Consider the following 16,779-nt stretch of genomic DNA (forward strand, 5'->3'; position numbering starts at 1 on the left):
AATGATATTCATCAGTCCTGTGGCTTCATGAGACTTAATCGTTCTCAGATCAGTGCATTCTTTTCCAAAGCACAATTTGCTTCTTTTTAAGCTGCAGTCTGGAGTTGTTAAACATACTGGGCTACAGTCCAACACTGGTGCATTATATTGCCCTAATGAGATAATCCGAAATCATGCAATTGTCTCGGTTCAAGTTACAACACTAGCACGATCATAAGAGCTTGGCTGTGAACTGTCTAGATACACTCACCTAAAGGATTATTAGGAACACCATACTAATACAGTGTTTGACCCCCTTTCGCCTTCAGAACTGCCTTAATTCTACGTGGCATTGATTCAACAAGGTGCTGAAAGCATTCTTTAGAAATGTTGGCCCATATTGATAGGATAGCATCTTGCAGTTGATGGAGATTTGTGGGATGCACATCCAGGGCACGAAGCTCCCGTTCCACCACATCCCAAAGATGCTCTATTGGGTTGAGATCTGGTGACTGTGGGGGCCATTTTAGTACAGTGAACTCATTGTCATGTTCAAGAAACCAATTTGAAATGATTCGAGCTTTGTGACATGGTGCATTATCTAGCTGGAAGTAGCCATCAGAGGATGGGTACATGGTGGCCATAAAGGGATGGACATGGTCAGAAACAATGCTCAGGTAGGCCGTGGCATATAAACGATGCCCAATTGGCACTAAGGGGCCTAAAGTGTGCCAAGAAAACATCCCCCACACCATTACACCACCACCACCAGGCTGCACAGTGGTAACAAGGCATGATGGATCCATGTTCTCATTCTGTTTACGCCAAATTCTGACTCTACCATCTGAATGTCTCAACAGAAATCGAGACTCGTCAGACCAGGCAACATTTTTCCAGTCTTCAACTGTCCAATTTTGGTGAGCTCTTGCAAATTGTAGCCTCTTTTTCCTATTTGTAGTGGAGATGAGTGGTACCCGGTGGGGTCTTCTGCTGTTGTAGCCCATCCACCTCAAGGTTGTGCGTGTTGTGGCTTCACAAATGCTTTGCTGCATACCTCGGTTGTAACGAGTGGTTATTTCAGGCAAAGTTGCTCTTTTATCAGCTTGAATCAGTCGGCCCATTCTCCTCTGACCTCTAGCATCAACAAGGCATTTTCGCCTACAGGACTGCCGCATACTGGATGTCTTTCCCTTTTCACACCATTCTTTGTAAACCCTAGAAATGGTTGTGCGTGAAAATCCCAGTAACTGAGCAGATTGTGAAATACTCAGACCGGCCCGTCTGGCACCAACAACCATGCCACACTCAAAATTGCTTAAATCACCTTTCTCTTGACATTCAGTTTGGAGTTCAGGAGATTGTCTTGACCAGGACCACACCCCTAAATGCATTGAAGCAACTGCCATGTGATTGGTTGATTAGATAATTGCATTAATGAGAAATTGAACAGGTGTTCCTAATAATCCTTTAGGTGAGTGTATATTGTGAAATCATGTCAAATAATCAAACTGCCTTAATGTCTGCAATGTCAAAAACATTCTTAGGGTTAGTGAAAATTCAGTCTTAATTTACACACTCTTGTTCTAAACCCATATGACTTTCTTTCACTGGAGTGCAGCAAAACAATAACACAAACCTCTTTATTGTGTGAAGGGTCAATCAACTCCCAAACTCCCATAAGCCTCTGCTGTGTCTCTGCTGAGAAAGGCAGTAATGACTCACTTATCTTACTGTCATAATCTCTGTTTTCAACCCTCATTTTGGACTATTGTTCTGTATGACTGTCATTTAACCCACATCTACACTAAAACAATATGCAGAGCTCCAGACTTCTGCACCATCTGCTGGCAGGTCATCCCTGTCTACCTGGATGAGGGAGGGGACAAGGGGAGGGAAGCAAAGTGGTACCTACACGCCATAATGGCGATCATGCCAAATTAACAAAAACACTTTAAAAAAGAGAGGGAAAGGCCAACACGGAGCAGCAGTGGGAGAGAGAGAGAAGAGAGACAGAAAAAAAAACACTTACTCGAAGGTTCTCCGATACGCCTTAGCTTGGTCCTCGGCCGCTCCTCAAGCCTCTAATGGATGACAGCCAAGCCTCCCTGGATGGATCGGAGGCAGACCTCCGGCCCCTGGCGGACAGAACACCCCGCCGCGTTTTTTGTGGACTGTAGGAGTCTCCCCCGCCCCTGGAAGCGGTAACCGCTCCAGGCGGTTGGTTGGAAGCCCCTCCTCTCCTTGCAGTCATTTAATTTATAACACTATTTATTAGGGCTGAGAATTTGAATGCGTTCGTTTCAGCGATTATAGGTGTCTGTTTAAACCGTTCAAAAAGAAGAACAATTAGCGCAATTAATGCAGTATTCGTTGTTCAAATCCTGAAAGTTCTCTAGATTCACACTTGACTTGACTGCACAGAAACTGATTGTGTGGAGCAGTGCGCGCTTATTCATGACGTGCGCATCCCGGGTGTAATAAACACAGGAGCAGATACTGTGTGCAGAATGGACACTTAACCCGTAAGCGGTGAGCCAGGTGTTGGAGAGATGCGGGCAAGCTGCCATATCTTTTCACATGGCCCGATAATGCTCTCTCACTGTCATCTAAACCAGTTTCAAAATTGAAACCGCTCGAGTGACCCAGCGTGTGCATGGTAGAGACTGAACTGCAGCCAAAGAACATAATAGTTTTGATATTTTAAACTTCAGCATTTAATTAGTTTTATATCTGTAGTGTTTGATACTGCATTGACAATGTCCACTTAAGTTTATCTTGCCAATAAATCTTGATCTGAATTGAATCTGCATTTGGTCCTATTATTAAAACAAATGCCAGACAACTTTTAATAACAGTATGTCCACTGATTTAATTGCATGTAAACATACAGTACACTTGTATCATGGGTTTATACCTCTCAAAATGTGTCCGTTTAACATTTACAGATATTAATAATTCAATTAAATGATGACTAACCAGTTTCTTGCAAGTTTTTTTGAGACAGCATAAAGTAAATATATTTATGATTATATTATTTTTGTGTTTGTTGTAATGTACCACGATCAGTCGCGATTTTAATCATTTTTTTTTTTTTTTTTTCACATTTCTACTATTTATATATCCGCATTCTATGTGCCATTGGCAACCCTGCCATTAACCAACACATTTTGGATGAGCCCTATTGTTTTTATATATTAATTTGGCCTCAAATCTTTTGGCCCTCTGTTGAGGAATATGGCTATTAAACTGAGGTGTGACTGAACAGGCCCAATAAATCTATCTAGTCTAAAGTTAGCCCACCCAATGTCAGCTGTGCGGCCTTTCACTCCCACACTCACAGAACAGTTGTCTGAAGCAGTAACGTGACGAGCCGCACAAAGTCCCTCACAACAGCTGAAGAAGATCTGACGGGGACTGATTCAGTTTTCCACTCGCCAAAAAAGTATTTTTGGAGTCTGTTTCCATGCAAGCATGCTAACTAAATGTTACCTTTTTATTATGGACTGTCTCTGGACATAATATGTTATAGAGGTCTGCACGGGCCTTAAAATGAAACTCGACCCATACCTGAGACCGTGTGGCTCAACCTTACCCGGGTGAACTTACCCGAACAATACCGTCAGATTTGAAGACGGAACCGACCCTTTATCGCTTGCTAGCTACTGTTGCAATAGGCTGTATTTTATGTAAGCATATTGGCTACATTCGTAACAGTAAACATACACAGTTTTAACAAGGCACGGCAGCCCCTCAGTACACTAGAGCAGAAGGGGAAAAAAACATTACCTTACTGTTTATGCACTGCAACTTCACTTTGTGCAGATCAATCTGGAATAATATGAAACAATGCAACAGTCCCCTCTATGCAGCCAGTATAGTTCAGCTCAGTCAGTGTGTGTTTGGAAGAGTAATTGTCTGAATAAACACAGAGTACAGACATGTTACTACCAGGGCTGGACTGGTAATCTGTGCAATTTCCCTGTTGGCTGACGCATTTTGGGGCCGATCAAGTGCGGACTGGCCATCGGAAGAACCGAGCAGGCTGGTTTGTCGGTCGCGAAACGGACCGAATGGGCCGCGATAAGCTACAATTATCCGCCGCGTGATGCAGAACGGACCACAAAATGGTGCCACGATATGCAGAAAAGGACAACAAACTTTTGGGCCAGTTGGTATGTGAAATCCCGGGCTGTTTTCTCTTCCCAGTCCAGCCCTGGTTGCTACCGAATGTTCCAGTACCTTGAAATCGACCACATTCTGCTGAGTTACGACAAACGACATTGCTCCTTATAAATCTTTGCATCAATTGTAATGTATTTACCTTTTCTGTGGTACTTCTGATAGTACTTTGCAAGAGATTTGCAGCTCATTATCCATCTTATTACACATCTACTTGCCAGTTAAATAAATGGAGATGAAATATTGATTTACAGTGAAAGTATTTGATTATGTCGAGAAGAAATCACTGAGTCTCTAGAAATGGCTGAATTCCACCTCAGAGTTCTGTTTTGTGTTTTTTTTTTTTTTTTTTTTTTTTTAGAAATAAACCATCTGACTGCCATTATCCAGCTTATTACACAACTACTTGCCAAATAAATAAATGGACATGAAATATTGATTTGTGTTTAAATAATTTTGTTAGCTCACTTGTAAGGATCGCAAAAAGATCACTAGTGATACAAGAAGTAGCAAAGATATCTTGCAATAACCAGATGGCTGATCTGGTATTACTTAATCCCTGGATATGCATTTGTTATTCAGAAATATTAGACCACTGAATGACACTATTTACCAATCGGACTTGAGTATTCCAGAGAGCCAAGTAACAATGCAAGAGAGCACCAGGACAGATTGACAAACTCTCGTTGTAAAACGGATTGCTGTTGACTGTTTGTCAGTGATTTGGATTCTGGTCAATAATCGTAAATAAAACAAACCATATACTGGTTATGTCACCAGTTTTGGATGGTTTTAGTGTAGCTGAACTTATAATCATGATTAGCGTGTAGCTTGACAAACTACAGTTTCAAAGTAGCTTCCTCAACACTGTATGGGTTTATTCATACACTCCAGCCTGTCCTAATGACTGACCAGGCCTGCAAACACAAGCCACGACTTGCCTGGTTTCCACAGAGATGTGAGAGCTCAGCTTTGTAGTGTGTGTGTGTGTGTGTGTGTGTGTGTGTGTGTGTGTGTGTGTGTGTGTGTGTGTGTGTGTGTGTGTGTGTGTGTGTGTGTGTGTGTGTGTGTGTGTGTGTGTGTGTGTGTGTGTGTGTTGCAGCAGTCAGTAATCTGGATGACTATAATTAGCAGCGCATTCCATTTCTTACAACCCCTCCCTCGCATTCTCACATCCAATAGAATACTTCTGATTTTTCAATATCCAGCGGCTGTCCTTCAACAATCCCGACCTCTGGCGATCCGTCTTTTGGACACTCCTTCCGTCACAATTCCTTTTATTCCCGCAAGGAGGAGTAGCTTTTGTGCTGGGTGTACAGGAATTCCCCAGTAACCTGAACTCACAGTGATCACGAAAGGGGATCCTCTTCTTTTGTCGCTGTTTTCAATTATCACAGCTGGGTGGAGAGGGCCGGAGAGCCATGCTGTGCTCCTGTCAGCCTACGGACGGGGCGGTTTCAGTTGGGAGTATGTGACTGTATCAGCTGCATTCTCTCTCCGAACGGCCTCTTTATCATGACCGCTTGGATAAATGACTTTAGAAATACTTCTCGTTTGAGTTGAACTTTTTTTTTTACTAAATTTACTAATACTTTTGCAGATTATTTACGTGTATTCTCAGGTGTATACCCCTCAGTTAATATTTAATACAAATAAAAGTTCCTCATTTATCCTGATGACTAATTAGGTAATTACTCTGCTTCACTGTAAATATGTTGTTGAGTTTTCTATTCCATTGACTTGACTAGGAGAATCATTATTATTATTATAAAGTTAAGATATTAATTATTCATTATGGTCATTCTTTTTAAATATTGTTATATATATATATATATATATATATATATATATATATATATATATATATATATATATATATATATATATATATATATATATATATATATATATTAGGGCACTAAGAATTTTTCTAAATTCCATTTTATTTTTCCCTAATTGAAGTGTTTTCCATTTTATAATTTTTTTTTTTTTTTGGAATTTCATGTTTTAAAGTCAATAAATTCGATTTTATCATCAAAAGGATGTCTAATCATAATAAAACAAAATAAAACTTTGTGCTCCCGGCCACGGAGGCTGTTCCCCCATCAAGCCAGTGCCCATGACCACATAGGTCATTCCCCTGTCCCTGCCAGTGCTAACGACCAAGGAGACCATTTCCCAGTCTTTGCCAGCATTAATGCCACAGAGGCCATTCCCCTGCCACAGCCAGTGACTGAGCCTTCCACGGCTCCACTCCCTGAGCCATTCCCTCCTGACCCCTGTCCAGTGGCCGCCGGCCAGTACTCTGGACTTCAGTTTTATTTTTGTATTAAATAAACCTTTGTTTCACTCTGCGTTTGGGTCCTGAGCACCTCTATTCCTGACAAAATGTGCACTTAGGGCTGGGGATATGAAAAAAAAAAAAACATTCAGTTTATTGACTATATTCCATTTATATCTCAATAATTATGTATTTGCTCTGAAATGGCTCAAAAGTGATATTATTAAAATCAGAGGAACCATAATTTCATCCTAACAGCAATTGTAGCCAAGTAGATTCAATTTATTAAAGGTATTAAAATAAAATCTAAGGCATTTTTCCTCTGTTTGTTTCTAAATGAACACAAGGGAGAATGAGATCTAATTATTTTCATTGACCTGCACATTTATATTTACATACAATAATACACAGCAGCTTAATAAAAAGCATTATTTACCTTCATATATTTTTTTTTGTACATTTTTATTTTGACACGTCACTTTCACCTGAAGCTTTTATTTTGACACAAAGTGCTGTTTACAAAGTTCCGCATCTGGTGAAACAATTTCCTCTCTTTTTTGTGTTGTACAGCCACCTTTGCAGATTTGTATAATAACTTGTAGCGGTTACTAATGTTTGGAATTGCAAATGCTTAAAACCTACAGTACTTCTGTTTCACATTGCACGTGAACTACTCTAAAAGTGCTAAAAAGAGTCCATGAGCCCCGCACATACACAAAACAGGATCACTCAACACACTGTGAATCTGTCCAATCTGTTGAATAGCTTATCAGAGATGCAGTATGTACTCATGACAACAGTATTTACAGGAAAAATAAAAACAATTCCTGCTGTGACAGCATGCAAATGCTTTTTAGTGATGCTAAGGGGGGGTGAACAAATCTTTATGACTTCACTGGAGGACTTTTGGTGCTAATAATGGATGTATTGCTCTTGTTTTTTAACACATTTCTGGGTTATGGGATGTTGAACAAATGATGTTTGTTAGTTGACAATAACAGTACTGATCTATATCAGAAACTTGAACCCCTTAAGTTTAAAATAATTACCAAAAGGGATAATTTACCTAAAAATTTTAATTCCCTAATTTCCTTAGCCTCATGCCATCCCAGATATGTATGACTTTCTTTCTTCTCCAGAACACAAATTAAGATGTTTAGAAGAATATCTCAGCTCTTTTGATCCATAAACTGCAAGTGAATTGTTGCCAGAATTTTGAAGCACCAACAGCACATAAAAACAACATAAAAATAATCCATAAGACTCCAGTGGTTAAATCTGTGTCTTCAGAAGTCATCATTTTTATTTGTATAGCGCTTTCACAGCACACATCGTTTAAACACATCTTTACAGAAAATTAAACTGGAATATCTGTAAAGTCTTAGTCATCATTGTGTCATTGTAAATTGTGTATACAAATAAATAATTAAATGGTTAAATAATAATTGTATTTATAACCCCAGTGAGCAGCTGAAGGCGACTGTGGCAAGGAACACAAAACTCCATAAGATGTAGATTAATGGAGAAAAATAACCTTGGGAGAAACCAGACTCACTGTGGGGGCCAGTTCCCCTCTGACTAACATCATGAATATAATGTAAATATTACTTATGTATAGTTCAAGTCATGGTTTAAAATGATTAAACTAAGTAAGTGTTAAGGGTCAGTGTTTAAACATCGACTGTGTTTGAACTGTATTAATGACCAGTGTCTTTGAAGTCCATCCTGGATTAACTGCAGAAGTTCACATAGATGCAATTGTCCTTGTTAATTGGCTGATGAAGGCTTTTGTTGGCAATTGATAGTCGATGTATTCCATTTCAAGAGTGTAGTCCATCAAAGGTGATGCAGGCAGAGATCATTGAGGTGCATTGCCGTTCAACCGGCAGGTCGTTCGGTGGGGTCCATACTAAATCCAAGGTTTAGGAAGTCATATGAAGTATCCGATGTCTTACAGTTGGAGTTGGCATTAGTTCAACCCCTGACCTCCATTGTAAAATACTGAATTGATGTTTGGCTAGCACCGGCTGTAGTTTGTCGTCATCACTCGGTAACACGTAGCAGTGGAGTCTGACAACAAGCAGGAACGGAGCTGAATCTGCCATTCAATTTTATGCAGAGTTATGGGTCATGATAGATGTTTCTGGTTCCGGCAGCCTAATTGTGGGTTGGAGGATAAATTAGGCGTATGCCTGTCTAAATAGATGAGTCTTTAGTCTAGACTTAAACTGAGTGAGTGTGTCTGAGTCCCGAACAGTGTTAGGGAGACTGTTCCTTAGTTTAGGAGCCAAATATGAAAAGGATCTTCCTCCTTTTGTGGATTTTAATATTCTAGGAACTATTAACAGGCCAGAATTTTGCGATCATAATGAACGTGATGGAATATAGGGTGGTAGGTCACTTAAGTACTGCGGAGCTAGACCATTCAAAGCTTTGTACGTAGTTAACAGAATTTTTATATTAATACGGAATTTAACAGGTAGCCAATGTAACGATGATAAAATGGGGCTAATATGATCATATTTCTTGGTTCTTTATTTTTTTAACCGCTAGAGGGCCAAAAGTTATATAGTGTAGCTTTAAATGGTGATCTGAGCTGATCTATTTATACAAAAAATTTTCATAATTTGTCTTCAGAAGAAAGAAGACAAACTCCTAAAAACCTCAAATATTTAGATGAACTATCCCGTTAAATAACATGCATATAAATATATACATATTCAGTATAATCATAAAAATTAAGAGTTTGGCTCTAAAGGGTACAGGGATCCAGCTTTGCGGCCACTGACCTTTCCGAAGTCGATTAGCCCTGGTCTAGACACTCCATCTAAACCCTGTCACAGACGTGTGCGGATTGTTCTCTGTCTGCTCATTGTACCGGACGGCATCTTAGAGTGCAGATTTACCATGCTAATATTTCAAAGCCTCTCGGATTTCTTGGTTTTCAGTGAAACTAGGTGCAGAGGTCGGTCAGATTACCTCTCTCAAGACATAAACTCAAGAGTAAACATCGAGACAGAGAGATACAGGGATTAATGCAGAGAGAGTAGTGGGATAGTTACTGTGTGTTTGTTAACAGGAAGCTCAGTTCAGAGGTGTGTGTGTGTGTGTGTGTGTGTGTGTGTGTGTGTGTGTGTGTGTGTGTGTGTGTGTGTGTGTGTGTGTGTGTGTGTGTTGTTTCAGGCTGTGTGCCACCTCTTATTCACCACAAGACCATTGTTTCTGTGAGATGTGATTGTGTGTGTTTCCTTTGCAAACAGCATGTGGCTTGTACCCAAACATAGCACCCACCACCATATAGGCATGTTACTATACCTGCATTTTTACTAAATTATTTCTTATTACTTGTTCATATCGCGGCAGTTTCCTGGTGAAATTAACACTAGAGGTGCTACAACCACTATTATTATTATTATTATTCACTTTGTACTCGTGAATTTATAAATGCTTACTTTTCGCCATGTTCCTCACAAAATCCTATCTTATAACATTTAAACAATTTTAGTATAGTGCATTACTTCCTTTTAAAAAAAAAAACATCGAAACTAGCCGCAAACTTGCCACAAATATCAAATTTGCTACTCAATATTTTCACATGCAGATGAGCTTTTAATTTCCTGCAAATTTGAAGACAAATTATTCAATTGAATAATTCCACTCAGATCAGAGTGGAGTCTTTTCTACACTTCATGTAAGGAGCGCTATTTGTGTCACAATGATCTGCTGCTTATGTAGAGCACTCCGAAATTTTGACTCACATTACAAGTGCAGGCCAAAAAATCATAAAATGCTACAAAAGTGCAGGATAAGACCCAAAAATCTTTCCCATTCTGGTTGGGATGTTTCTATGTTTGTCAAAACATATCACATGTCCCAGAAAAAAGCTGTCGGCTAATTGTAGGTAGATTGCTTGTTTTAACAATTAGTCGCTAAACAGCTGCTCCACTGCACCTTTTGACTTTGGGAAGTGTGGGGGCTGCATTACCAAGAACCCAAGACCCCTGAGGACCCACTCCTCTTTTGTCCCATCAGGCCCTCATATATCTAACCCACACAACAAGAACCGCCTGCTAGCATCCTAGCTCTGTTAATTAACATAAGTGGTGACATGCTGGAGTCTTGCGAATTGTAGCTTCACAAACTGATGGTCAGGGCTGAGGCTGGATGGTATGATGCTGCGCAACTGTGGAAACATGTCAACCAGTACATATTATGCTATACTGTTTATACCGCGGCAGTTATATTTGCATTTCTATCAATGGGCAGGATGGATTTACGTTATTTACATTTAGAATAATGTGAGCATATGGAGTTGTATAGGTGTCTTAAGATGAGGAAGAACTTGTTAATGAGGGTGTTTATTATGCACAGTTTACGATGTTTAAGGTTGCTCAACGTTTGCGTTGTATCTTGCTGCATTCATGTAGAATTCAGTTGATTCAAGGTGTGTACCTGTATGACATTTTAATATTGTGATTATTGCTGAAGCTTTAATCGTGTTATTGTATTAAATTACAAAATTGGTTGAAAGATCATCACAGTTTGTTGTTGTTTTTAATTTTAAGTGCTTTTTTTAAACACCAAATAATTTAATGGATTATCAAAAAATAGGTATTTCCACATGGTTATTAATCACTTCAACCCTCATAGGACCATTTTCAACTTGGGTTTATTTACATGCAAGTTCATAATCTTCCACATTTTCAACACCGAGATTGCACAAACACTGGGCGGTCTGAATTCAAAGCAGTGCATGGAGACTGCAGCTTCCTGTTGTACCACAGTATGGACTGAGATCAGCAGGAAGTGGTTAATCTTCCCAGTGGAGTTTGAATGCTTTCAGTGAGCCACTCTCTTATTGTGGCTTTTGTGTGTTTTGTGACTCATCTGACTGGTAGCTATGTTACAATATTCTGTCGAGCCCAGTTTATGTACAAACATGCTGGTTGAGGTGAGGGGTATACAATTTTGTTTAAAAGTTGACGTGTGTAATTTTTATCTTAATATGCAGTGATCACTAAGTTATTCATTGGTTGATTTCCCTAATTAGTAACACCTGAGACTGTTTACATGAATAATAAAACATGTTTATTGTGAGAAAGCTGTTAAAGAGCACTCTAGAGTTTATGCTGTCAGTTTATGCATGTCAGAGAATGCTGCCCATGTGATATACCTGTACAAAAAGGATGTGATTTAATTCAGTATTGTGAATGAAGACTGCTTTTCCCCTAGGCTCCCTACGGGAGTGGGCAGGGGAGAGAGAGCAGGGGTACAGTGACTATTCCCCATTTGGTAGTGTCTGATGAGGTTGATGAAGTTAATTGGACCTATTTACCGCTGCCTTTAAAAACCGAGCACGCCTCCTCTCTGGAGACCGGTCCAGGAACGGAGTGGGAAGGGTCCACACATGGTCCCCTAGCATGATGTATATGCAATGCCGTGGAGATTGGAGCATGCGTTGCGGCTGACAGGCAGGATATGGTGCCCCATTCCCCTTACAGGGTCACTCTGAAGAAGCCGCCACCCCCCCGCGCCCTGGACCAAGATGTTGTTTTGGACACTTTCCTCTATGGACATGTTATTCCCCCTTTTCTGTTACTATTATTTCAAATAAATCACTCTCCGAGGCCTGACTCCACACCTACTGTGTCAGTCTCTTGCTAACCCCACCACAATATACAGTATATCTATGTTTTAATTTATACTGTGAAGCTCTGTTTTGCAGAACTTTTCAACCAAAATAACTGCAATGTTTTGTTCAAAAATAATTCTAGAAAGAAACCTAGTTGTGTTGAGCCAGTTTCTCTTAATCCCTTAGCTGCATAAAGAAAACGGCACAACATGATGTTTCAGAGGGCTGCTTTCTGGCAAAACACTGAAATAAGCTGTTTATTAAGTGCATGTAAATAAGTCCACCGTGATGCGTTATTGTTGGAGATACATGTTTAGAAACCAACTGTTTTTGTATTCAATTTTGGGACGCTAGTGGCGCAGAAATAACACATTGCAGTGGCAGATTTCTGTGCAAGTTTCCAAACCGAAGTGGCATTCTTTTGAACATTGGACATTCAGACATTTTAGGTTTAATGAAACACAGGATTAGAGTTCACTCAGAGTTGATTTCCAACTCTTAATGAAACACGCCTGAACCAGCTAATCAAGGTCTTCAGGTTGAACATTTCAGACAAGGTTGACCTAATCTCAGCTGGAAACAGATCTCTCCAGAAGCAGGTTTGATACCCCAGGACTAGACTAGTAAAGCCCACCTTAATGTGTAAGAAGTGCTAAACTGGTTTATGAGCTGTGGATCATTAAAATTGTAGTTTTTGAGCAGGCATCAAATGGCCTTGCATGAAAAAAATGCAGCAAAGCCAGAATTTCACGTAGCTGCAGTTTTGCCAGGGGAAGAGTTAACTTGAGGTAGAGGAGTGGAGGAGGATACCGCAGGCAAAGAAGATGAAAATGTCTGTTTCTTGATTTATGCTTATGATTTGTCCTTGTTGGGCATCTAGAGCCGTGTGGTGAGCTCTGTAAATCCAACAGCTGTTTTGAGTCCAGCTATGGCTTGAGTTGCTCCATATAAAGGGCCAATCTTGCCTCAACAGCACAAGTTTAAGAATAACATCTGACAGAGCAGAACCCCACCCAGACTCCTTGGGGTGTAGTCCTGGGGTCAGTGTTTGGCTGGTTAAGATGGTCCAGTTAATCCCTACTAGTAGATGCTGTAACTACATCATTCTGCTGCCAATAGGCATGTTTCTCCATTGACAGACATTCAAATCTATCTGTGTATTCTGACAAAATATGTTGTTTTGCAAGCAGCATATTTAGAAGGATTGTATTTAGAATGGAACCGCCATGCGGGAAAGTCTTGCGGGAATTGTATTTGCTGTTGCTAAGGTTAAAGGTAGGTGTAAGGTTTCTCTGAGACTCCAAATAAACACAGTGAATGAATGTCTCATGAGACTTTCCTCAGTGCAATAGTTCCCTTCTAGACAACCGTGCCATTTAGCCAGAGTAAATGCCAGAGTGATTACTCACATGGCATTTACAGGTGATTGGCTAAATGTTTTGGAACTGTCAGTTAAAACCGAAGTGGGAATGGACCACCTTACTTCCGTGGCTGTATACGCCAGTCGAGCAACTGCCATAGAGATGAATGGGAATGCTAACAGATTACTCTACTTCATCATTGATGTCATCTTCATTCTAAGAAGGCAGTCTAAATAGTCCTCAGAGTTGAGTTATGAATGGGTTTTTGAGGAGAGTTAACACTTTCGCACGTACGATCAAACCGGTGTGATTTCACTAGGCTGGGCTCAGATTCGTAAGATCAAACTGGTGTGATCTGCATTCATGCTGCTGTTTACCAGCAAAATCGGTTGTCATAATGAACCAGCTGCTCAAATAGTATTTTGAACTTTACAATATCTTTATTTTTATATGTTACAAACTTTAAAACAATCTCTAAATAAAAGTATAAAGCCATTACCATTGGAGCGCAGATGTAGCGCTGCGGCCATGTTGTCTAATGTCAAAGAGTATACAAAGTAATCAGTCCACTCAAGCCTTCACCCATTCCATCGGTCACAACCACTTTCTGGGCTGGGAGAGTGGAAGGGCTAGGTTTTTAGAATCTTCTTTGCTCGTCCTTTTGTATGCTTCTATGACAATACAAACTCAATCACATCCTGCATTGCAACGAAAATATGGCAGCGTGCATAGCCGGCAAATGCATTTGCGATCACATCATATCATAATCAATCATTCTAAACATCTAAAAACCACATTATATGTTTGATATGTAATCTGTCCTCCAGTGCATCTGTGTAAGGTAAGATTTATTTTAAGTACAGTGTGCATTAAAGAACTCATGCTGGAAGATCTGTCAGTACAGGAGAAACTCACATGTGAAAAGGTTAAAGGTTAAGATCTGGTTTGGGTGAAATTGGTAAAGTGTACCATCAGGTCCAAGAAAACTAGCAGAACAAGTTCTGATTTTTTTGATCAAGTGTTTGATGCAAATTTGTTGTTGTTCATCTGCAGCCACCTTGAGAAGATCACCACATGGCATGACCCCAGGAAGAGCATGACCCCAGCTGTTACCCAAATGAGTCTGCACAATCAAGTGTCTAACAGTGCCAACATACAGCAGCGCTCCATGGCCCTGTCTCAACCCAATCTCGGTAAGTGAGAAACATATCCGCCTGGCACTGCACATTCTCCATTACTCATAAACACATGTTCTTGAGCTGGTTTAAATCTCTGCTACAGGTCTACCCTGTACAACCCTAATGCTCAATGCCCCTTGTTCTGCACACAATCTTTATGAATGGAGCCCTGCAATTATTGACGCGATAGAGGTTACTATTCATAGTCATTGAGAAATGAATATGCTTGTATGCTGTTAAAACTGACAGTGATAATGAATTGATAATATGATATCTGTCATTAACACGTATACACTGTATAACACTGGAATGATTGTTTAAAGACCCAGGATGATGTTTATGTCTCAAGCTGCTCTTTATGGGGAGGGTCAGATTCTGATTTAATTAATAAAGTGTCCCACCAAGCTGTATTGAGTTTGTGACTATCGTACCTAGGCATTGTGTAGTGTAACTGTGTGTTGTTTGCTGTGAACTCTGTCAGTGCAGTTAATTACTTCCAAATGTACTTTCTTTGTTTGCCTTTTTTTTCTTCCTAAATCCTGAATTGTGATGAAATGGAAAAAAGGTGTGTCTCTTCTTTGTTGGCAGCTGAGAAACAGATTCCAGTGAAAGTGGGGGAGGGGTGAAAAGAAAGAGTTGAGAGGGAAAAGGATTCTTTGCAGCTCTGTATACAGCACACTCCAGCTATAAATTTACACACTTTAGAGCTCAACGTGTCCCAAGTCACTGGAAGTGCAGTTACTTAACTATTACTTTACGTTAAAAAAAACTACCAAAACTGTCATAAAGTGACCCCAAATTCAAACATAAAGATAAGAAATTGGTAGTGCACTAGGCCAAGCACACTTCTCTGGTCATCACTATAGAGTGCTGGTCAAGCTGTTGGCTGATCTCTAGCTGTTGTGCTGTTGCTAAACAGGACAGTTGCCCGAGGGTTGGGAGCAGGCCATCACCCCTCAGGGAGAAACATACTTCATTGACCACAAAACCCAAAGAACCTCATGGCTGGACCCACGCATCGGTAAGTACTCCCTTCTAGCGCTGTCTGGAGTCCAATCAGCCTAGTAGCTTAATTTAAACAGATAGTTAACCCAAAAATGCCATTTGTAATCATTTACTCACCCTCATAAGGAGCCCCTAAGAGGCCCTTTATTTTCTGAAATAGTTTTGCGTTCCTTTGCTAATCATTTTATATACCATCACAATAAGTTTTGCACATCATCGGGAGCATATTAACGAGAGCACAATGCCTTTTCGTCATTGAATCTGCACACTTGAACATCGAGTGGATTATTTCCTCTCCATGCCTGTGCTCCGTCGAACCTTGTAATCTTTTTATACTTCCTTGTTTAAGACACTATTGTATTGTGATTTTTGTGTGATTTTGAGCCATTTGCTTAGCAACATCTTGAGCTATTTGCTAAATTATATACCTCTTTGTCTAATGGGCACAAGTGCTGCTTTATCTGCCTGGGCCAAGCTTACACGGAAGCGGCACAAGCTCACGTGGAACTTATGTATTTGGTGCAGCGGCCTTGACAACATTCTATCGCGCAACGCATAGTGGCTCTGCTGATATTCACCCAGTAGAAGAGGCAGTTGCGACCCATTTATGTCCATCTTTTGCACTGGGATGGAAAGCAAAGTCTTTGCATCGCTCCAAGCCATGTCGGGTCACACCCTCGCTTGTAGGAAAGACCTATGCTGCTGCGGATCAGGCTAGTCTTTAAGGCCTACCAGGCAGAACTGATCAAGGACATGGACGAGAGCTGCCTAGACCCCGAGTCTTTTAAAGAACTGGGCCGTGCCACTGACCTGGGGCTCCGGGCTACAAAAATCACTGCCCAAGCCATTGGCAGATCTATGGGGTAACCTGGTGTCTGTAGAGCATAATTTCTGGCTTAATTTCACAGGGATACAGTACATGCAAAGGACAAGGCCGTCCTGAATGACCAGTCCTGGTGTCGAAGCAGGGACTCTTCAGTGGACTCTTTTAGACAGACTCTATGAGTGGCTTCACTGAGCATTTACAGATGGCTAAAAAGCACATCTAGGCAATGTGGCTCTGTGGCACAAACGACTAGTTTGCGCTCTTCCTCAGGGATGCACCCAGTACCCCAAAAAGTGAAGACTGAGCTAGAAGTTAGGCCCTGTTGGCCGTGGCCTAAA

The 16,779-nt window shown here is 40.5% G+C and overlaps 1 protein-coding gene across 3 annotated transcripts in view; it reads left to right on the plus strand.

Annotated features, from left to right (window-relative positions):
* The window catches only part of LOC127641133 (WW domain-containing transcription regulator protein 1-like), a 69,019-nt gene that overhangs the window by 22,323 nt on the left and 29,917 nt on the right, over nt 1-16,779 (plus strand). For 2 of the 3 annotated variants that reach the window (XM_052123916.1, XM_052123917.1), the window contains exons 2-3: nt 14,486-14,625; nt 15,530-15,631. In XM_052123916.1, coding sequence (XP_051979876.1) covers nt 14,486-14,625; nt 15,530-15,631 — 242 coding nt within the window. The remainder of the gene's footprint in view (nt 1-14,485; nt 14,626-15,529; nt 15,632-16,779) is intronic. The other variant, XM_052123918.1, reaches the window with a different exon arrangement.

This window comes from Xyrauchen texanus, chromosome 50 (assembly GCF_025860055.1).
Source record: "Xyrauchen texanus isolate HMW12.3.18 chromosome 50, RBS_HiC_50CHRs, whole genome shotgun sequence".
NCBI classification, from domain to species: Eukaryota; Metazoa; Chordata; class Actinopteri; order Cypriniformes; family Catostomidae; genus Xyrauchen; species Xyrauchen texanus.